The sequence below is a fragment of the Polyodon spathula genome, chromosome 7, assembly GCF_017654505.1.
Source record: "Polyodon spathula isolate WHYD16114869_AA chromosome 7, ASM1765450v1, whole genome shotgun sequence".
Lineage (NCBI taxonomy): Eukaryota > Metazoa > Chordata > Actinopteri > Acipenseriformes > Polyodontidae > Polyodon > Polyodon spathula.
Genome location: NC_054540.1, coordinates 55,304,362 through 55,326,933, shown reverse-complemented (window position 1 = coordinate 55,326,933; position 22,572 = coordinate 55,304,362). Strand labels below are relative to the sequence as shown.

General features: G+C 43.7%; 2 protein-coding genes across 5 annotated transcripts in view; both read right to left on the bottom strand.

The window, feature by feature from the left end:
- Positions 1–6,361, bottom strand: part of LOC121318858 (proto-oncogene DBL-like) — a 28,996-nt gene extending 22,635 nt beyond the window's left edge. For both annotated transcript variants that reach the window (XM_041255985.1, XM_041255984.1), the window contains exon 1: positions 5,680–6,361. In XM_041255985.1, coding sequence (XP_041111919.1) covers positions 5,680–5,824 — 145 coding nt within the window. In that variant the 5' untranslated portion in view covers positions 5,825–6,361. The remainder of the gene's footprint in view (positions 1–5,679) is intronic.
- Positions 6,362–7,893: 1,532 nt separating this feature from the next.
- The window catches only part of LOC121318857 (phospholipid-transporting ATPase 11C-like), a 35,780-nt gene continuing 21,101 nt past the window's right edge, over positions 7,894–22,572 (bottom strand). The window contains exons 12-30 of one of the 3 annotated variants that reach the window (XM_041255981.1): positions 22,005–22,202; positions 21,626–21,796; positions 21,310–21,488; positions 21,096–21,167; positions 20,667–20,740; positions 20,360–20,463; positions 18,634–18,815; positions 18,011–18,283; positions 17,527–17,704; positions 17,333–17,435; positions 16,842–16,987; positions 15,837–15,896; positions 15,366–15,493; positions 14,586–14,721; positions 13,997–14,062; positions 13,684–13,787; positions 13,434–13,590; positions 11,863–11,977; positions 7,894–10,631 (exon numbers count right to left, since the gene is read on the bottom strand). In XM_041255981.1, coding sequence (XP_041111915.1) covers positions 11,867–11,977; positions 13,434–13,590; positions 13,684–13,787; positions 13,997–14,062; positions 14,586–14,721; positions 15,366–15,493; positions 15,837–15,896; positions 16,842–16,987; positions 17,333–17,435; positions 17,527–17,704; positions 18,011–18,283; positions 18,634–18,815; positions 20,360–20,463; positions 20,667–20,740; positions 21,096–21,167; positions 21,310–21,488; positions 21,626–21,796; positions 22,005–22,202 — 2,442 coding nt within the window. In that variant the 3' untranslated portion in view covers positions 7,894–10,631; positions 11,863–11,866. Of the gene's footprint in view, positions 10,632–11,862; positions 11,978–12,597; positions 12,730–13,433; positions 13,591–13,683; positions 13,788–13,996; positions 14,063–14,585; positions 14,722–15,365; positions 15,494–15,836; positions 15,897–16,841; positions 16,988–17,332; positions 17,436–17,526; positions 17,705–18,010; positions 18,284–18,633; positions 18,816–20,359; positions 20,464–20,666; positions 20,741–21,095; positions 21,168–21,309; positions 21,489–21,625; positions 21,797–22,004; positions 22,203–22,572 lie in introns of those variants that run through there. The other 2 variants (XM_041255983.1, XM_041255982.1) reach the window with 2 other exon arrangements.

Below are 22,572 nucleotides of genomic sequence, written 5' to 3'. Positions count from 1 at the left end.
ATAAACATAGCATATATATATATATATATATATATATATATATATATATATATATATATATATATATATATATATATATATATATATATATTTATATAGTATTATGATGGATACACGCAAGCACCCCTATTGGTTACCTAGTTTATAAACATTTGACTGAACCCAGGATAATCTCCATTGAAAGTGTTTAGTGCAATGTAAAGAAAGGTGGGCATAACCTATTTGTGTGTGTGTGTGTGTGTATGTGTGTGTGTGTGTGTGTGTGTAATATGGTCCTAGCCTGTGCTCTTTTAATACTTTGCTCTTTGGGTCTGATAAATAACTAGTATTAGAATGAGTGTAAGCTACATGTTTTTCCCCTACCTCTTAAAACTTGAAATGACCTCTCAACATGCAATCGTTCAGGAATATCTCCTCCTTATTGTAATGCTGGCTTCGTGCTTTCCTGTTTTTTGTTCTATGAACGCTTATCTTCTGAGTGCCACTGGTCTTTCCACATTAACCACCCTATTAACAAATAAGACTGTTCTCATTCCTGGGCAGCAAACGTCACAATCATAATGGTGAGTCATGAAGTGTCCTGAGAGAACAGGTGTGCCTGGCAGCTCCGCAACACTGCCCCCTAGTGCTGTTATTCCTGGAACACAGGGGAATGTCATTAGACCTCTTATGACCCTTTAAACACCTGCTGTCAGCCTAAAATACTAATGGAGCAGATTCTTCTCACAGCATTTTTATAAGCAAAATTGGTGCTTGTAATGTTTTTGGGTTGATGAAACACGTGAGACTAATTCACCTGCAACAACCAGACAGATAACATGCAGAATGGTTGCTGTAATTGGTTTCCTCTGTAGTTATTTCTAACCAGTTTTTAGGTAAATTCACTGCTAGCTGTTGTTCTGGTGGTCTCGTCTATGATTTCTTTCATCCAGCATATCATGTGATGCTGTGATATTTTATAACACAGGCGGAGCCAACAGCATTCAGAACAAGAAGAGAGGTTAGAGAATAAGAATACAAATGCCACTTGAAACCATTTATACTCTCTAATAATCTGGGGCTGACAAGCCACCCCTAACTGCAGGTCAGTGCCGGACCCCTCCCAGGCAGGGACTGCCACTGGGGCTGAACCGTACTAAATTGTTGTGCTTTTTTTACCTGGATTTCTAGCCCTCATTGGGGACTGATCTGGGGCCAGCAAACCCACTTCTCTGTGGCATAAGCCTGTCCAAACAAGGGCCACAGGTTCACAGTGCACCAGCCCTTTTGGGCGCAAGTAGCTGTATAGCTGTGCAAACCGTATCAAGCTTCACTAGGTGTTCACTGTTAACAGCTTAATAATATGTAATAATATTGTACTCCTGTCAATATCATGGAGCGCATTCCTCACACAGACTTGTGACCATTGCACACACAGTCAGGTATTTGTCTGAAATGTATGGTTATAAAGTATTTTGGGGTTTGTACTGTTTTCAAGGCTTGTATTCCTGAAACGAGAGTTTAAAGAGAATTCCACGACTGATAGAGCAAACGCAGATAGGCTGCAATTACCAGCTATTTACTGAGGCAGGTGACTGTACTGTAGGTCATGTTTAGATCTCAGATATCACAAACTGGTTCAACTCGACTCCTGCACGGAAGGCCATCAGAACAAAGGAACCGAAATTAAATAGATATCGACTTTATTGTTTTTGTTTTCTTAAAATTATCATTAAGAAATTGAAATTAAAATATCGTGTTGGAAATGCTGAAGGAATTGTGTGTTTTCGTTTCGACAAAAACTAAACACAAAGTATGAGTAGGTGTCCATGTGTAAAATTAAAAATAATGATACTTTAAAAAACGTAGAGCTCTCTATTAGAGACTGTGAGGTTTGTAACAGGTGTTACAGAAGGTGCGCCTACACCGAATAGAATACAGTGTCACATCAATTAAAGAAGGTCCTGTACATTACTATTGTTACACTTAGAATTTTATAATACTTATTATATTGGTCACGACCTTTATGAAAATTGCATAAGCATACCAAAGGCTGCTTTATTCTTTAATCAAGCAACTGTCGCCTAGGCGATTTTTAGTCTCTGATCACGTGATTGTCTCGCCATCCCAGAGGAAGTAATCACCACAGATGAATACGAACGTCTCTCAATTGTATTCCGTTATGAAACTATAAAATGGTTAACTGGCATTAACACTGAAATAATAATAATAATAATAATAATAATAATAATAATAATAATAATAATAATAATAATAATAATGTCTCCTGCATTGGCAACAACAGTTTTTAGTATGCGTCCAGTCCTTAACGCTTTGTCAATAAGACTCTATACTGTAAGAGACATTAAAAGATGAAAGCTTAAGCCTTGAGTTGAGCTTGTATGTTATCTGCTGTACCAGCATATAGCAGCCTGTCATCATTTAGTTAATGAACTCAAGCTAAATATTTCATGAATGAACCTGTCACCCCACACAATGATTGTTGCTCTGAGGGCCTCTTAACAAAGGGAGCACCTAATCCAATAGCTGTGTCTGTATTTCAACGGCCCCTGCTGCACTATTTCTTCCCAAAGCATGATCTGGAATAGTTCCACAATGTTTGGCAACAACAAGGGGCTTGCTAGCCCACCATTAGCTTATTCTTGTAGGGGTAAGGTGTTTGACACCATCGATTCCTCAGCTGACCATTTCATTCCCCTCATAAAACAAAGTACCATTCAAAGAAATCAGAGCGTTAAACACTAAAGCGACTCGATCATTTGAACCTGTCCTCGTAGTTCATATCATGAAGTTTACTTCAGTGTTCATGATTGACTGCATTTCTATAGTGAACTGCAATGGTTAAGCTTTGCAGGTTTGTGCTGCATTGTGAAATAGTTATTACTGATTGCACACTGTAAAGGCTATAATTATTGTTACAATAGTATAGAACAATATATTCTAGGCATCTTCACAGGCAAATAGGAACAACAACAGGGCCCCATCTCTCCTGTACATCATTCCATATTTTGATCTATTGTTCCCATGGTGATTTCCATGAGTCTTCTGGAAACTGGTGCATCAAGAGCTTCATGCTTTGTGCTCAGATTCATACATTAACCCTACAGCATGACTTACCCCTTAACGTCCATTAGAAATAGCAGGGTGTCCATGTGAACTTGCAAATGCTTCTGCACATTAATAAATGGGTGGGTGTTTTGGGGGGGGTGGTTTGTTTTAATATTCTCACTTCAAACTTATGCAATACTTTAAGAATTCAGCCAGAGTGCAAGTCTTTCCAGGTGTATGTGGTAAAACGTCAGGCCCAAACTTCATTAATAATGTGGCTCTGTGTGATATTGAGTCCCTCCATTAAACACTGCTGCTATCATCTTCTCATTGGTGAGCTGTTACTGTACTTTACGTCTTGATAGTTGCTTACCTTGTCAAATCCAGTCTTCTCAATTAGTTGCACACAAAATCTCATATTACCTGCCAATGTTACCCAATACACAGGCAATCACCATCCAATATGGTGTGCATTTCAATTCAGACTGCCTGTGCTGTATTGGAAAACAATATGAACAAGCCGTCATCTGATATAGAAGTATTGCATAATTCAGCAAAGATTATCCTGAAATCCGACTGATTTCAGATTGATTAAACACACAGAGGTACGCCCATGTTGTGAATATTAAAAAACAAAACAAAAATGAAGCTCTCAAAGCAGCAGGAATTATTGACAAAGTTCGAAATAAATGGCATCTTCATACACTGCCTCTGTGCTTATCTGGGAAATGCTATGAGCGCCACTTTTAAATAACTTCAGCCTTCAGTAGGTTGCTTATCATTATGAGATATACTTTAAAGATTGGTGCAAACATGAAAAATGACCTTAAATGGAAAAAACTGGGAGCAGATAAGTTTATTTCTGCAAACTGGGCATTACTTGTAGGAAAAATGTCTAAGTTCCAAACTCTTTTCACATGACTGGCTTCTGCCCTTGATCTGCGGGCATGCAGGTAGCTGCTATACTTGACTGGGTTCACAGAGGTGAGGAGCTCTCAATTATAACTCATTCTAGAGCTCAGAGCTCTAACCTGGACCTGTAACCTGAGAGCGCCACAAACATGAGGAAACACAACAACATTTCCACACAGGTGCCAGCGAGGCACACAAACCTGGGAAGAACAGCAAAATAAACTACTGTCACTGCATGTAGATTTCCAGCACCCACTGTCATTCTAGTTACCGGTAGTTGGGTTCTCTAAACAATTTAAACAATTTGAATTTCCACCTCCTGATTTTGCTACACATGCTTATCATATTCAAATATGTGCCGGGATTCATAAAACAGGCAAATGACTCCTGTGCAAATTGGCTCGTCTCTCTGACTGATTCAATTCTGTCCAGCCCCTTGGAAAGCAACATCTGTGACCTTGAACTTGCAGCTCTTCTGGCCAGACATTGAATCTGGAGAGCTGTGGTGATCCTGAATGCACAAACGCTGTGACTTGATCTTGCGCAATGTGGAGGCAGATAAATCAAAAAGAAATACCTTGGCACAGTCATATATAGAGGAACAAAAAACAAAACAAATAAATACATAAATAAATACTAAACTTCCAGCAGCATGAGCCCACCACTCCCCTATATCCGGAACCCCGCCCCTATATTCCTAACCCCTCCTCTATATTCCTAACCCCTCCTCTATATTCCTAATCCCTCCTAGTAGGATGCAGTAATCGTTTGCCCCTGCTGCTGCTGCTGCTGCCGTATGCTTTGTTTTCATTGTAAAGATCATACACAAACACACACACACCTGTTTCTGAGGTACTAATTGTACCCGAGACAGTGGGAGGAGTTCCTCTCAAACAATAGGCATGATTGCAAAAACTGTTGCAGCACCAGGAAAGGTTGCTCCAACACCTTTTAAAGTGACATGCACCCACACGGTTTATTGTTAAGCTTTCTATTAAGTGACAGGGCATCACCTTTGAAGACTCAAGTCTTTTTCCCTTTAATTTGGGAATGGGAATTTAACTTTTTGTGAACTTTAAGATCCTGTGGTACTGATATATTAACCTAGCAACACATGCACAAATAATTTCCCCCTCCAGAGATTAAGATAAAGGGCAGACTGGGGTTATAATTAGAGAATTAGAGGAGTTCTAGCTCATCATACAAAAGACTTTTTCCTTTAAGAAAATAATGAAGAAGAAAGCAATGCTCCCCGTCGTGCTTAAATATAAGGACTCCTTGCTGGATGTTTCCAAGCATGTTTAACGTGCAGAGTTTAATTTACTGGCTGCGACGGCAATAAGGAAAGCAAGATTGGTATCTGAATAACTAAACAAACCTGAACGAGAGATAGATACAATGTGAAACTGTTACAGCTCACATCAGAACAACAACTGCTACTTTTGTTCTTTAGAGCTAAGACTGATGGGCAGCTTTCTGTGTTTATGGGTCAACTGCCTGTAAAAACACTTTAAACACATAAGGCGGCGAATAAGCTGGGATGCAGTCAGTACCCTGCACACAGTACAGCACTGTATTTGCAGCTATGCAGTTCAATTAGAGCAGAGCTAAGACACTTAGTCAGCTGCTCCAGCTGGTACCGGTTGCCAGCAGCCTGTATACAGAATACAGACACAGCAGCGAGAGGAGGCCGCACAGCGCAGTGTATCGTGTACTCACTCTGCAGTGTGGCTTGCAGCTCCGAGCCCGCCTGCAGCAGGCTGTAGTAACTCTCCATTTCCGTCTCCGAGATCTGTACCAGATCCTGCGGCAGTGCTCCGAAGTCCTGTCCTGTAATGCTGGAAGCGCTGGGATCAGATTCCATGGGTCTTGTAGTTCCAAACTGCCTCACATCCCTGCCCTGCTTCTGTCAGGAAGTGGCTGGCTTTCTAAAACAGCCAACTTCTCACTCTAGAACAGGGTAGCATAGGATGCTGCTACTTCAGATGCATTTATTTCCCTGCGCCAAATCTTAAGTCACCTTGAGCAGGCAAAAATGTAGATATTTATACTCCAGAGAGGGAGATACAAATCGCTGTTGAGAAATCAATGGAAAGCTAGCACCCAAAGCCATGTATCTTGCTGCAGCATTACCGGCTAAATCCGAGAAGTGGTGGCGTTTGCAAAGCGGCCCAACCGTTGAGTCGTTTTTTTAAAAGAAATATCCCAAATAAATGATACAGAGCAAAATAGTGATCAGACACCCCAGGCAGTTGCTCCTCTCCAGTCCTCCTCAGCTCTGACACAAGCTCCCTGTGCTTCAGTGTGTCAGCTCTCAACTGCGGGAGACACGTGCTTTTGAAACTCTGCCAGCTCCCTCCAGGGTGATTTTAATTCGTTCAGTGTCTGCTCGTCTCCTCCTGCTCCGGCACAGCTACTGTACCTGCAGTCCTGCTGTGACAGCCCTGCCTTGTTATTTGAGTTTCAGCCAACATCACTCCTCCTCCTCTCCTCTCCTCTCCCTCTCCCTCACAATTACACCTGTTCTGTGGACAGACTAAACGGCCCTGCCCATTGATCTGCCAGCAGGCACTGTTTTCAAGAGCAGTTCTAAGCTACATTCTGATCTCCTACTCACAAAGCGACGGGCTTAAGCTGGGGATTCCCTGCAGGAGTTCCACTTCCATATTCGAATTACTGTATGTGTCGGATACATAAAGATGCCTGTGTGTTTGTTTGTGTGTACAGTAAGAGGCCCTGTCCATTACTCTTATTGAGATCCCTGTAGAACAGTGAGGTCCCATTTCTGTTTTTCAAAGATCATAGGAAGTCTCTTCATTCATGGTTTTGGCTTGGAGCATTGCATTTAATTGTTGGCAATAGATATATCTTTTACAGGGGTACTGATCAACAAAGACAAGACAGTTGCTCTACTTAGAAGTGTGCATCTGTCTCTTGCAGATAGTTAAACCATAACTATGAAACACTGCCTCAATCATTGTCTCTAAAATAAATTAGATGAAGCACACAAACCTTTCAGCTACATATTTAATAGAGCTTTGTGGATTATTTGTTTTACGTCTGCATAGATGTACAAATTGTGTGTCAGGGAAGGGATAGGCAAGTCAGACAAGTGTAATAAACTTGTGTGGAGAAAATTCAGGACACCAGCGTATTCCTCTACCCCTCAGAAAAGCCTCTGTACACTACAAATAAAATAACCAAAAGAATGATCTGCACGAGCCCAACCCTGCTGCCACCTTCTCAATACAGACAGCAACAGACCCGACCCTGCCACACACACTGCACCTTGACACATATAACAATCGCAACGCACAGCCCACACACACCCAACTGCTTTCTGTGTTACAAACAAGACCTACCCAGCGGAGAGGTAAACCACACCCTGGAACTTGAAATGGGCAACAAATACTGAGAAGTGAAGAAGAAATGAAAACACAGCTGCAAATCTATTTTTGGAAACAGAGTTTCGAATTCTTTTCAGAGCTCAGCATAACATTTCCATGTTTATGTACGTGTGCCTGTGCTTTTGTGCATGTGTATGGGTGTTGTTTTTTGAATGTCATGCGTGGCTAATTTTCTATTTATAGGGCTTTACCATTAGTGCAACAGCAACACTGTGGTTTAAGAACAAATGCTGTAGATATGGAACAATGGGACTGCAATGGATTACCAATATGTATTGGTTTATACATTCTGATTCACAAGCTGCATTGGTGTTGGGTTACAAATTGAAGAAATTTACTAATTAAAAAAATAACTTGGTTCCTAGCATCTCCACAGGCAGATTGAAATATAAAATGCATCTGTCAAGTGAGGCAGCTTTTAGGAAGATCGCAACACGCTTTGTGCAAACTTGCATTTACAAACAAAACAAGCATTTGGAAGTTTCCGAATCAGAAGACCAGCCCGAACCACAAACACACACATCACTTTTGTTTCCAATCTTTCATTTATTATTATTTAAAATGACATCAATGACAGACATTCATTTGAGATGTAAAAGAAGCCTTCTTAAAAGCAGACTCTTGAACGGGTTCCTGTGATATGACTCCTGGTGCAGGTCCATAGTGTACAGGCAGTGGTTTGAGTCACTTAGTTGTGTGGTCCTCCCCTCTCTCTGAAAGTGGAACGGTGGCACAGAGGTTTAGCTCTATTTAGACAGCACTGCTGCACATGCATTCTGGAAACAGTCTTCTGCTCACAATCATAGCACAACTGTCTTTTTTTTTCTTTTTTAAATAAAGCAAACACACACCTTCATTGAAAGATTAAAAATACAAGTTACAAAATTGCATTATGAGGATGCGTTTAGTTGAACATTTTTATAAAGTGTTAGAAAACGTATTCTACAACACAGACTCCTTGCAAATCCTGCCCAGGACTTCATGGATCGACTAAAACCGATCAGAAGATGTGTGATGGTGTTAAATGTCATGTTCTGCTTTCTGTGTTGCTCACTTAGAAGCACTGCCCATTATTAAACACAAACTGGAAGCACAGCCACTGCTGCTGCTGCAGTAAGGCCATAGTAGCACTATAATTCTGAATCAATTCAGAAAAATAGGAACTGGAACCATCACACTCCTCTGTTTATCCCACTTCTAAACCAATTCTCTATTTTTGAAACTGACCTTTTCTGCTAAAACACACATCAATTGGTCCAGTATTGGGAATGTTGGTTTTCAACATGAAGAATGTCCACAATGTGCTGGGTAGTTTTAAAATAGACACACTGAATTCATGAAAAATAAGCACACTACAACAACAAAACTAGTAGGACCAAATTAACCTACACACTGATAATGCTGAGGGGAGGGGCCTGCACGGTCAGAACACCAGAATGCCCCGCCTTCCCAGCATTATTCATGAGCAGGCTTTTGCCATTGAGCCAATCACATACAAGAGCAGGGCATGACTCCGCAAGTAATCCACTGACCCACAAGACACATTTCTACAGAGTATAAATGCATCACAATCTCAATAATATTAAGAATATATAAAATACAGTACAATTATTAAGGTCAATTATACATTTCAATAAATAAGAAAATTAACAGAGTTATGAACATAAATATGGATCATCCAGTCACATGTAATCTGATTTAAAACATGTTTGAATGGAATGTAATTTCTGCAAAATGCATGAGATTAAACAAAGATGCACAACCTCATGAGTCAGGAAAATCATCTAGGACACTGAACTGGCACTTCTGTAATGAAGAATGGAGGGGTTGGGGGGGGGGACAGTATCTTGCTTAATTAAAACAGGTTATACACATATTGCAAAATGCACACAAGCACAGTTTCAATAGCGTTGTCTCCAGAGCTAGTTTGACAGTGCCGTCTCATTAACACTGCAATCTCAGACTGCCACATTCAAGCCTGGCTCCTCTATTCCCTTTTGGGCTTCTCTTGGATCCCCTGTGGCCTCACCGTCCGCGCTTTTCTCATCTGACCCCTAAGTGGGTCGTTAACCGTTTGTTTTTGATGGCTGACCCTCTGAAGAAGTGTTGAGGTAAGGATGGAAATGGAAACTAGCTCCAAAGACAAGCTGAAGGGAACAGAAGGGCAATATATAAAATATTGGCCCAAAAGAAAACCCCTTTCAGCATATATACATTTTGTAAGGGTGTGGTTGGCAATGTGTTTTTTTTTTTTTTTTGTTCAAGCTAGGATTTGAGAAGAGCTCAAATGGCAATAAGAAGTCTCTCAAATCCAGTTTGCAACTCCTTGAATGATACAGTATAGATAATATGCTGAAAGGGAGTCCACTACATTCATGTATAAAAAGGCGGTTGGACAGAAATATAGCAACAGCTGCGTCTACAGCATGGCCGCCAGGACAGCGCTGGTTTGACATGACGAGTTTGTGACAACTCCTCAAAAGACCACTTCCTACAGTCCCTTCATGGAAGTGGAGGGAGAAAATCTGCAGCAACTACTCAAAATTGGCCACTGATTAAACATCACCGGAGACACTGTTTGCATGGCAAATGAAAATGGGTCATGTGGCAGCCCTTTCAAACCCAGTGTTTGCTACACATCGCAGGTTTTTACACTGTGCTGTCCGCCCCTTGTACTTACACACTGCACCTCTACTTCCCTTCTTTGCACACCACATATTTTATTTCTTTGATACAGGAATCTTCTAAAATCGACTGCAGTGAAATGTGGAGCCTCCCGGAGATTACACTTTCTTTTCATAAAACACGTTCTTCCAAACAAATCCATCACCCCAATAATAATCATTTAAATCCCAGCAGAATCATTGAAAATTGTTCAGCTGTTGGACACTGTATTGTCAGACGCCCCAACCCCCCCCCCCCAAAAGTTTAGAACTGGAATTGCTGGAAATAATCGGTCTTAAGTTACTGGTAAGGCTTGCCAGGTCAGTGGGCTGTTGTTCTGTGAGAGAAACAAGGTCGACCGGACTGCCTACTGTCTCTGGAACTGGGCCAGACATGAATCATCTGCTGGAATTGCCCTGAAACCCGGTCATTAGGCGTGACTGCGAGGACAGTGCGCCGCTGGGCAAGGTGTTGATCACAGCCGAAGATTAAGTAGGGCACCTCCACGCTGCACGATGTGCTGGCAGCCTTCCGGATAGCCCTCCCTGTTCAGTCCAGTTCCTTGAAGAGTTTGTATGACAGCGAGGTGATGCTGGCACTCTGCAAAGAATGAACAAACCCGTCAGCCAGGCCCGCAATGCGGAGCGGGAACTTTCCTTTTTCAGTAGTGATTTTTCAGCCAAAAAGAAGGTGAAGTCAATACATTGCAAATCATAAGAAAGAAACTAGATTAAACAACTAGATTTCACAAAACGCTTAACTTATTAAAGAGGCAGAAGTAAAAATACAAAACAAAGGCTTTCTCTCTGTTCAAGACTGGGGGACGGTATAACCTCAACATCACTCATCTTACAAATTCACATTTTCACCAGAGAAGTTTTAAAAACAATTAAAAAATAAATAAAATCATACTCCTCCAATAAAATGTTATTGTAAGCCATTTTCTATATATATATTTTTTTAATATCAGGGTTGCACTACACTTGGGTAAAACTGAAAATCATTTCATATCTTATTTTTTGCAAACCTCTACAGAAGAGTGTTGTTTGTTCATTCAGTTCTGCCATTTCAATAGTTATCAAAGCAAACCAAACCCTGAGCTCCTTTGGTTAGCCACTCAAGTACCAGTCTACACCAACAGCACTGCATATTAGCAAAGAAACCTCAGCAGAGGAGATCAGCATGCTGTGAACAAGCCAAACACTGCAAGAGCCTGAAGGTGCAATACTTACTTTCCAAAGCACTGCAGTGACAGCACAGCTTCATCACTCAAAGACAAAAAGAAGCCTGCATTGCACCTTTGATAAATTACATCATAGAACACAACACCGAATAAAACCCCACACCAGACATTATTAGAATTGGATCAAAGGAAATAAAAAGGAGACTCGATTCAATTCAATAACAACTCCTGCTGGGGCACTAACTTTTTTTCAGATGTGATTATATATTTTTTCTGCCAGGAAAGTACATCATAAAATCAGGAGCACATAGATAATCAAAGCACCCCAGATCGATTTTGTTAAGTCTCAGAATCACAAACAGGGACTCGGAGCTGAAGAAATATAGCTCATGAATAAGGTACCGGGGGGCGTGTCTTTAAGGGTGAGAAATTGAAGCCACTCCCCCTGACATACATTATTAATAAGCTTGTTTTCATTTCAGCCAATCAGCAGAGGCCCGGGCGGTCTCCAATCAGGGATGAGATTTTGTTTGTATTGAAATGTTGGTAAGATCCTGGTACACTGAGATGTCTGCTCAGTAGCCCCTGCAGAGGTTGCCTCAGCAGAGGAGTGCGAGTCTCACAGCCAGCAGGGTCCGGCACTGGTACCTGTTTAAAGGACAGTATTGGACTCATCTGAAAAGTTTCTGAACAGCAGGGGTCTGGCTGGAGATCGGGGCGACAGGGGGTTTCCTGCTCTCGACTGGTCTGGATTCTTCTGGAACTGCGAGGCAAAAGACACTTAAAAGCACAGCCAGCACCTCTGCACAGCTCCCCAGTGCCTGGGGGGCTCCGCCACACTGAGGGGCTCCTTCCCCATGCAGGGTCCTGACATGTGCTGTACCTGTGCTGATGTGGGTTGTACAGTATGCTTTACCACACTGGCATACAGATCACTACTAATACAGATAACAGAGACAGGACTCTCATGCCACATGCACGTAGAGCATGCACATGGCTAGGTTCATCTCAGGCTGCAGGAAATGTATTAATAGTTCAGCCATGCCTAAACAAACTTATTAAACCCTCCACAATGGAGTCATTCATAGAACACACACGATTCTGCCGTGACTGAAGTGGGCTAGTTTAAAAATGTGCCTTTTAAATTATGTAGGATATTACGAGTATCCATTTAAAAAAAAAAAAAAAAAAAAACCAGTACATGCATAAATAAATATTCTACTAAATAAATCAAATCCATAAATAAATAAATAAATAAAAATATTTCAGTGTGCGATTTATACAGTAACCTGCAGCCTGAACGTTAACATAAAAAAAAAAAAAAAAATCAGGGCAAAAAATCTTAGTCTTCTTAAAAAACCAAAGGAAAAAGATATAGACAAACCGAACAAGCAAACAAACAAACAAGAGAACAAGCAAAGCACCTCATTCACTCCATGAAAAACTGTGGCTGCTGGGCGTCTGAGAGAGCATGAAGATTGTGGAGATCCCAGAGGAAGGCAGACGCCGTTTAACCTACAGCACGACGCGAGAGAGAGAGAGAGAGAGAGAGAGAGAGAGAGAGAGAGAGAGAGAGAGAGAGAGAGAGAACATAGAGGAAAGGAAGACTGAAAAGATAGTATAGTACACTCACAGAAAGCAGCAGCCACTTTAAAAAGGTGGAACAAAGAACTTATCTTCTTTGTATAACGGCATTCAGGGACTTCCAGAAGAGCAGTTCATTTTCAGAGACTGTTTTACTTCACTGTATATGACAGTCTATCCTACAGAGTCATGGGTTTGAAAGAATGATTTACTCCTGAACAGCTGCACGTTGTGGTCTGCGAGGCTATGCAGCCATTTACTAAGTGGATTATTCCCCACCCAGTAAGACAGGCTACTCTCGTAGAGTCACACTGTGTTACCGAAGGATGCGCGTTTGAAATCAGAACAAGATTCAGAGACAGCGTTTGGGAGTCATGCTTTAAAATGGTTCTGCACTAACCAAATCCAGTTCTGGCACATGTTTGACAACTGTCCCTGTGCACACTGTGTGCTCGCAGCCATGTGGACGACTGGCACATGCTGTTCATGTGCTCTGGTGTGGGAAAGTGAATGGAAGAGTATTAGAATATAAGTGGATAGTAGAGAGGAGATTAACCCAAAAGGGAGCAAGTTTATCTTGGCAGAGGGGAGTATTTGGTGATTTAGCTGCTCGGGTAAAGCAGCCCGACCCTTACCTGGTGGCGGTCTGGCCCCTGCGGCCGGCGGATGACCCCGATCACAATGTCCGGCAGCAGACTGACCATGACGAGAAGGATGATGATGAGCCAGGCCGACACCGAGCTCAGCATGTTAGCGAAGACGAAGTAGAGACGCTGCTGCTGCATGAAGGGCCTGCAAGGTCACCAAGGACAGGGCCGGTTCAGCCGCTAGGTGAGCGCAATTGACATCCTATTACACTGAAAGCTAACGTGCCAGATTCCTCACCATATGATTCCTCCCCAGAAGAAAGAGAAGAAGATGTAGAAAGCTAGTGAGCCCCATATGGCAAAGTGGTTGACCCAGGTCCAGTGTCGAGTGTCCATTGCCAGCTGAATTGGGAGCGGAGAAGAGAACGGGGAGATATGGGGTGTGGAATCAGAGTTGATATCAATAAATAAATAAATAAACTAAACAATTTAATGTAATAAGTGATAAAGGACTGGATAACCAAACAAAAGTCACTGACGAAAGGTTTGTCGAATTTCATAAGTCAAGTTTCTTTGGAGAACTTGTGGAGTGTTATAACAGATGTATTTACCTTGAGGGTTACTGTAAACACTAGAACTGTAAACACAATTGTTCCAAAAGTCCAGTTTCCAAAAACCTGGGAGAGGGAGAAAAAGAGAACAAAAGAGCATATATTTAGACATGCTGAAAAAAGGTATGTTATTTAAACAGTTGTAGCAACATGTGGGGACATGTAACGCTATATTTTTCGGAACCCCGCTACTTACACTTTAAATGAGATGGGACATGAATTGAGATAATGCATGGGGTATTGGCAGTGGGCCACGTTCTCCTAATCAGAACACACTGTTCTACCTTTATAGCACAGCTCTCACAATAGGTACACTCCACCCATTTGGTACAGTACAGCTAGTCTGACTGTCAGCAGTCACAATGCAATCTATCTTCTCCATACAGCAGTTATCAAACGCTTTTAGCAGGTCATACAAAACAGTTATTATGCAAATCATAACAGCTGATCATCTAAATGACTTTTTCAAACAAGCTGGCTGATAAGAGCTGGTGACCTATTCGAGTGATCTTAAAGGCATGCTCTACTGAGCCTCAAATAGCAGGAACAAAAAAGAAAGAAAAAACACAGGGGGTTCCCCAATACTGACCTGCCCGTTGTCCGCCAGGGCGGGGTTCCAGAAGAGCTGGTACACCCCGAAAAAGAAGATAAGCCCCTCGAAAAGCCCCAGCACTGTCCAGTACAGGAAGGGACCCCAGCGCAGCATTGCATTCTTAGCGATCCCTCTGTACACAGAGCGAGAGAAACAGGGTTCATACAGAGATGTCTTCTGCAGCAGGATAAACAGCTCACTCATTACACCACGTGGTTAACAGAGACACAGCAAGTAATCAATTATTGACCACCGTTGCTTTTTGCAAGCTTCATGGAAGCTTTCCCTGGTGCCTCACGCACACGCAGCTCGCTACCCAGTCACATGTTTTACTCGCCTGCTGCCAGACTCAAACTCTTCCGTTTCTTTTTGTCGGTGTCTTCTTTGCTTCTTGCTCTTGAATAACAAAGTGTTCCCAAATGCATTGATTATTGGTGATCACCACTGTACCTTTCTGACACTCATTTACGAAAATGGTTGTGGATTGCACCTCTAATGGCTAAAGATACTTCAAAATAAAGTCAGCCACAGCTCACAGAAACTATTGAGGATTTCCTTTCTACAAGACAGCCCAAGTAAAAGCGGGTTTGTGTTGTTAGCCCTGACCAGCAGTAGGGAATTGCAACACGCAATCACTGCTTTGTAAGGCTACAACACAGACGCTATTTAAGACATCCATGTGTGTTCAACACAGGTCAACAGTGGTCCAATCTGTGATGCTCTTGCCGGCTCACTGGCCTGTCCTGGTGCTCACCCTGGCTCAGTGCTGACCCCTACCTGTAGAGCGAGGCGTTCTCCTGCAGGCTCTCAATGCAGATGTGTTGCTCCAGTAGACTGTAGGCCACGATGGGCATGGAGGTGAAGCAGATATTGTACATCGTCAGGTAGGCAGCGTCGTACAGGGGCTGGGAGGAGGGAGGGGCACCAGGGGTTAATAGGAACACACACACACACACACACACACTGTAAAGTTTTATTGTACTGTGTTTATATATGTATACAGATGTACATATATAATGCACACACACACACTTTGGGAGCAGGAATGGGAAAGTAAAAGGAAGGATCCTGAATGCTGTGGTCAGAATTCTCCTGTGTTCAAGTGAAAGGTTTGCAGCTCTGAAGGTAGAACTTCTGCTCAGCACACATGTACATACACTGCCCTGCAACTAGTAAGGGTTTGTCGTTCTTGTTTGATTATAGGCATTGAAATAAGAAGACTGTCCAGCTTAGTGCTCACGTACTTACTTGTTGAGAGAATCCACAGAACAACTGGTATAAGAATTGAGGTAAAATGAAGCAAAGATTCTGGAAGAGAAAGACAACAAGTTTGAAGTGAGCAATCGGGTAAACGGGTCCCAGTGTGAAAATGATCACAGCTCCATACCTATCCCATCTGCCTTTGGATAATAACTGTAGAACTCCAAATAACAAGCATTTTTCGAATGCTTCTGCATTTTCTTGGAATAATTCGCCACTCTGGTGCAAATGTTTTAAACAAGTTGCCATGTACGTGTGCTAAACTAGAAATTAAACAAAAAAATATTAAACTGGGTAAGAGGTGTGGTAAAACCATGGATCATGCCTCTTTCCCAGTCCCTCAGCTCTAACCACTAGAGCACGCTGTCTTAGTTCTTAAACTCTAACCACTAGAGCACACTGTCTCTTAGTTCCTAAACTAACCACTAGAGTACACTGTCTCTTAGTTAGTACACTGTCTCTTAGTTCCTAAACTAATCACTAGAGCACACTGTCTCTTAGTTCCTAAACTAACCACTAGAGCACACTGTCTCTTAGTTCCTAAACTAATCACTAGAGCACACTGTCTCTTAGTTCCTAAACTCTAACCACTAGAGTACACTGTCTCTTAGTTCCAAAACTCTAACCACTAGAGTACACTGTCTCTTAGTTCCTAAACTCTAACCACTAGAGCACACTGTCTCTTAGTTCCTAAACTCTAACCACTAGAGCACACTGTCTCTTAGTTCCAAAACTCTAACCACTAGAGCACACTGTCTCTTAGTTCCTAAACTAATCACTAGAGTACACTGTCTCTTAGTTCCTAAACTCTAACCACTACAGCACACTGTCTCTTAGTTCCTAAACTCTAACCACTACAGCACACTGTCTCTTAGTTCCAAAACTCTAACCACTAGAGCACACTGTCTCTTAGTTCCTAAACTCTAACCACTAGAGCACACTGTCTCTTAGTTCCTAAGGGCTTCCAGTTCTATCTCCTCAATGACGGTGTACCTTGTAGAAGAAGTACTGCACCAGGTGTGCGATCCTGACGTAGTAGAGGTGCCCGTGCACCAGCAGCAGCTTCTTCAGGTGTTTCAGCTTGGGGATGGCGTAGTCACTGTTCCGCACTGCCTGCCGGCCCTCCTTACCCTTCACACCTGGGAGAGAGCGAGAGAGAGAGATGAGAGACACCTCGGTCCTCAGCTCAGCTTCAAACGCCATCTAAATATCAACCTGCCATCATGTAAAAACTCACATCTCCCCAGTGCGATTCTGCTTGGCTAGGCAGAATTCCAGGAAGGGCCCTGTACTAATGTTTTAAATAGCAGCTGTATTTAAATCTGGTTTAGATCAATTTAAACAACAAGGAGTTTAATAATTTAGAATTCAAGTATCCTGCTAAAAAAAAAAAAAAAAAAAAAAAAAAAAAAAAACCTTTCTAAACAAGCAGGGCACTTCTGTGGTTTGAAGCTGTCTAATAATAATAATAATAATATCCTCACCAATGCCCACATGTGCTTCCAATATCATGCTGACATCGTTGGCTCCATCACCTATAGACAGGGTGATGGGACTACCTTTGGAATTCTTTACCATCTTCACAATCTGGAACATCAGAGCAGAGACGCCATTATTACAGGAAACTAAGCCACACTTCATTTACCTTGGCTTTGAAGTAGCTATTATGCTGGATTACCTGAGCTTTCTGCAGTGGAGCCATCCGACAGCAGAGCACGGCGGTGCAGTTCTGACAGATCTGCAGGAAGAGGCTCTTGTAGCGACTGGCGCTGGCATCAGGGGAGGCGTTCAGCAGCAGAGACAGCGTGGCACCGTCCACAATGAAGCCAAACTCCTGGAACCCAGAGGACCAGCTCCTGCAACACAGCAGCTTATCACATACAAGTCACCAATATACACACCGAGTGACCCCCTCCTTGTCTTTGAATCAGCCTTGTAGAGCTCTGCCCCTGCCCTTCTCCCCTTTCTCCTCTCCCCCTGCCCTTCTCCCCTTTCTCCTCTCCCCCTGCCCTTCTCCCCTTTCTCCTCTCCCCCTGCCCTTCTCCCCTTTCTCCTCTCCCCCTGCCCTTCTCCCCTCTCCCTCCTAGTCCTGTACCTGGTGACCCCCTCCTTGTCTTTGGGCTGGTCCTGCATAGTTCTCCCTTTCTCTCCCAGTCCTGTACCTGGTGACCCCCTCCTTGTCTTTGTCCTTGTGCCGGTCCTGCACCGCTCTCTTGTGGTAGTCTAGCAGCAGATCATGCAGTTTCTCCTCTCTCGGGCAACCCCCCTCCTCCAGGGTGCGCACAGTCAGCTCCAGCAGCTCTGTGCTCCTCAGGAAGAGACGGCAGGAGTAGCAGGTGGACTTGGCCGTCTCCATCTTGTCTCCGGTGAGTACCCAGATCTTCATCCCTGCACCGTGCAGGGCTTCCATCGTCTCTGCAGCCTCCTCCTGCAGCCTGCACACACACAGAGTGCTGCTTCAACACTTTAACAATAGCTAATGTGGGGATCCCATCATCTCCATGGAGGAATTGGCGTGCAAACTTTGATGATTCATCTTGAGAATTTGATGAAACCATGGGAACACAGTTTGCACGGAAAGAGAAATAATTCATCAAAACTATTTCAACCGAAAATATCTGAAAGCATATTTTAAAAACAATTGGAACACTAATTATGGTTTATAGACGTCATTTTTTAAAAATTGATGAATTCCTCCTGTATAATTCTCCTATAGGGGTTGTAATGGGGTAATGCCAATGTTCTTCATTGTGGGACTGTGGGCTGTGGACAGGTGTAAAGCTACCTGTCCTCCACAGCGGTGGCCCCGATGAGGTGCATGCCTGCTTCCACCTGGTCGTACACCTGTGCCAGCCTCTCCTCACGGTCCTGCAGGGCGAGCCGGGCATCCTGCAGCGCTGCGTCAGTCTGCTCAAACTCCTCCGAGCTCAGAGACTTGTATGCCATGCACAGGGTCCGGTACCCCTCCTGAAACAAAGAGAAAATGTCAATACCAGCAGAATTCAACACAAAGCCAGAGTGGTAGAGACACTACCAGCACCATTCAACACAGAACCAGAGAGATAGAGACACTACCAGCACCATTCAACACAGAACCAGAGAGACACAACCAGCTCCATTCAACACAGAACCAGAAGAGACACTACCAGCACCATTCAACACAGAACCAGAGAGACACTACCAGCACCATTCAACACAGAACCAGAGAGAAAGAGACACTACCAGCTCCATTCAACACAGAACCAGAGAGACACTACCAGCACCATTCAACACAGAACCAGAGAGACACTACCAGCACCATTCAACACAGAACCAGAGAGACACTACCAGCACCATTCAACACAGAACCAGAGAGACACTACCAGCACCATTCAACACAGAACCAGAGAGACACTACCAGCACCATTCAACACAGAACCAGAGAGACACTACCAGCACCATTCAACACAGAACCACAGAGACACTACCAGCTCCATTCAACACAGAACCAGAGACACTACCAGCACCATTCAACACAGAACCAGAGAGACACTACCAGCACCATTCAACACAGAACCACAGAGACACTACCAGCACCATTCAACACAGAACCAGAGAGACAGAGACACTACCAGCACCATTCAACACAGAACCAGAGAGACACTACCAGCACCATTCAACACACAACCAGAGAGATAGAGACACTACCAGCACCATTCAACACAGAACCCTAGTGACACTACCAGCACCATTCAACACAGAACCAGAGAGACACTACCAGCTCCATTCAACACAGAACCAGAGAGACACTACCAGCACCATTCAACACAGAACCAGAGAGACACTACCAGCACCATTCAACACAGAACCAGAGAGACACTACCAGCTCCATTCAACACAGAACCAGAGAGACACTACCAGCACCATTCAACACAGAACCAGAGAGACACTACCAGCACCATTCAACACAGAACCAGAGAGACACTACCAGCACCATTCAACACAGAACCAGAGAGACACTACCAGCTCCATTCAACACAGAACCAGAGAGACACTACCAGCTCCATTCAACACAGAACCAGAGAGAGAGACACTACCAGCTCCATTCAACACAGAACCAGAGAGACACTACCAGCACCATTCAACACACAACCAGAGAGACACTACCAGCACCATTCAACACACAACCAGAGAGATAGAGACACTACCAGCTCCATTCAACACAGAACCAGAGAGATAGAGACACTACCAGCTCCATTCAACACAGAACCAGAGAGATAGAGACACTACCAGCTCCATTCAACACAGAACCAGAGAGATAGAGACACTACCAGCTCCATTCAACACAGAACCAGAGAGATAGAGACACTACCAGCTCCATTCAACACAGAACCAGAGAGATAGAGACACTACTAGCTCCATTCAACACAGAACCAGAGAGACACTACCAGCTCCATTCAACACAGAACCAGAGAGATACTACCAGCTCCATTCAACACAGAACCAGAGATAGAGACACTACCAGCACAAACCGTTGCATTGCGCTCCACGTGCATCCGGATTCTCTCCACCTCCTCCGCCTGCACTCGTGGGAACACCGAGGAGTCGGCACCTTTACAGAACAGAAGAGTCTCCCCTAACAGAGAAGAACAGCACCGTCAGTATAGGAGACAGAGACCCCTACTGGACAGGAGGACTACTCACACCAAGCGTGCCAAAGTAATGGCAGGCTAGATCATGAACTACCTTTATATAATCATATTTTCTAAGATGAAACACTGAACACAGACCTAAAAACAACGTCAGATTTGTACTCTTTGTTAAATCTTGTCTCAGCACCTGACTTAGTCTTCACAATCACGCTCATCCGCCGCCTCACTGGGTCAAAGTTCAACACATGGAGGAGTTCATACCTTATAAAAAAAAAATAGAGAACATTATGAATTAAAGCATTTAATACAGCAAACCATTTCCCAATGTAAATGTAAAGCTCAAAATAAGTTCTACTTAATTGCACCTAACATTAACAAAAATAATACAGGAAGGAATTCACAAAACCAAACCAGATTCCCGACAGGGAATCAACAGAACACCACATCATCTTGTCATTATTTTGCAGCTTGACATGCGCAGGATAGTTGAGAGTCCTTTGAGTTGAATACGGTTCGGGAAGCAGTAGAGACTGGACTAAAAGGACTGTCCTGAGTTGCTAGATAACTCTGGAGAGGAGAGGATTGGTTAGGGGCTGCAGTAATCATTTTCACTTACTGCTCAACGTCTTTGTTCCTGTTCTGTATTTTCATATCTTTACCTTCCATGCCCAGGAACATGAACCCGTACCTGGGAAAGAAAAAAAACTATAAACATCGCAAGCAGCTGTGAACTCCCCCACCGCAATCACTCAGAACAAAAGAACAAGTTCAAATAGAATCAGATGACCCATCTGCTCCCAGTATTAAATTAAGCTCTCCCTCTCGCTCACTTCTGGGCTCCCTTGACCAGCGCCACTTCGTCTGGGGAGGAGGCGATATAGCAGCACTGCTCGGCATCATTGCTCGCCCTGATCCCATCCACCTCGTCCATGCAATCAAGCTCCGTGCCCTCCTTCACCTGGACAGTGTGGCACAGGCACAGCGCCCGCAGGAACAGCTCCTCCTTCTCCTGCACAGAGAGAGAGAGAGAGAGAGACGGAGACAAGAGCCTTGGTCACATAGCATACCAGAATGTCAGTGATTAATGTGTGTGAAGGGCAGAAGAAGGGAGGCATGTAAAGTTGTCCAGTCTCCAGCCGGTCGCACCTTGCCTGCCTTCTCTTGCAGTTTGCTGACAGGCCCGTCGGTGACACAGAACCCGTCCAGCTCAGTTCTGGAGTCCCCGTAGTTGTACTGATAGCCGTCGATGCAGCACTCGATGAACTCCATGTTGTTCTGAGTCAGAGTGCCCGTCTTGTCTGTAAACACGTACTCCACCTAAAAACAGCACAGGCAAGCGAAGGGCATCATTCTGAAGATTTCATTTGAAGAGCTGATACTGATGATTACATACAAACGCTAGCTTTTCAAGGTCTCACAGGTTTCTAATAGTGTATGAAACAGTGATGTTGGCTTTTCTTTTAACGAGCAGTTCCTATCATGGCTCGGTGTAGCTCTGGTACAGCGCACACCTCGGATGCAGTACCTGCCCCAGCTCCTCGTTGAGGTCGGAGGTGTTGACGAGAGCACCCTCCTGGATCTCCAGGTCGAAGAAGTCCTTGTCCCAGGAGATGAAGAACGAGCCCAGGAACTTCTGCATCTCCACGGTAACGTACATGGACACCGGGATGATGAAATTGAACAGGACCATGAATGACAGGAAGTCTGTGAACATCTTGAGTAACTGCAAGACAGGTAACAACAGGATTGTCAAACTTCAGCTTAAACTGCTAAAGTGCTCTTACCACTGTGCCCATACTGTCTCCTAGTCACTCGGCTCTAACAATAGTCCACACTGCCTCCCAATTCCACAGCTCTAACCACTGGGGCCACACTACCTCACAGTCTCTCAGCTTTAACTACTAGGTCTCCCTGTCCACCAGCTCTAACCACTAAGACACCCCATCTCCCAGTCCCTCTGCTCTAACCACTGGGGTCACCCTGTATCCCAGTCCCTCAGCTCTAACCACTAAGCCACCCCATCTCACAGTCCTTCTGCTCTAACCACTGGGGTCACCCTGTATCCCAGTTCCTCAGCTCTAACCACTAAGCCA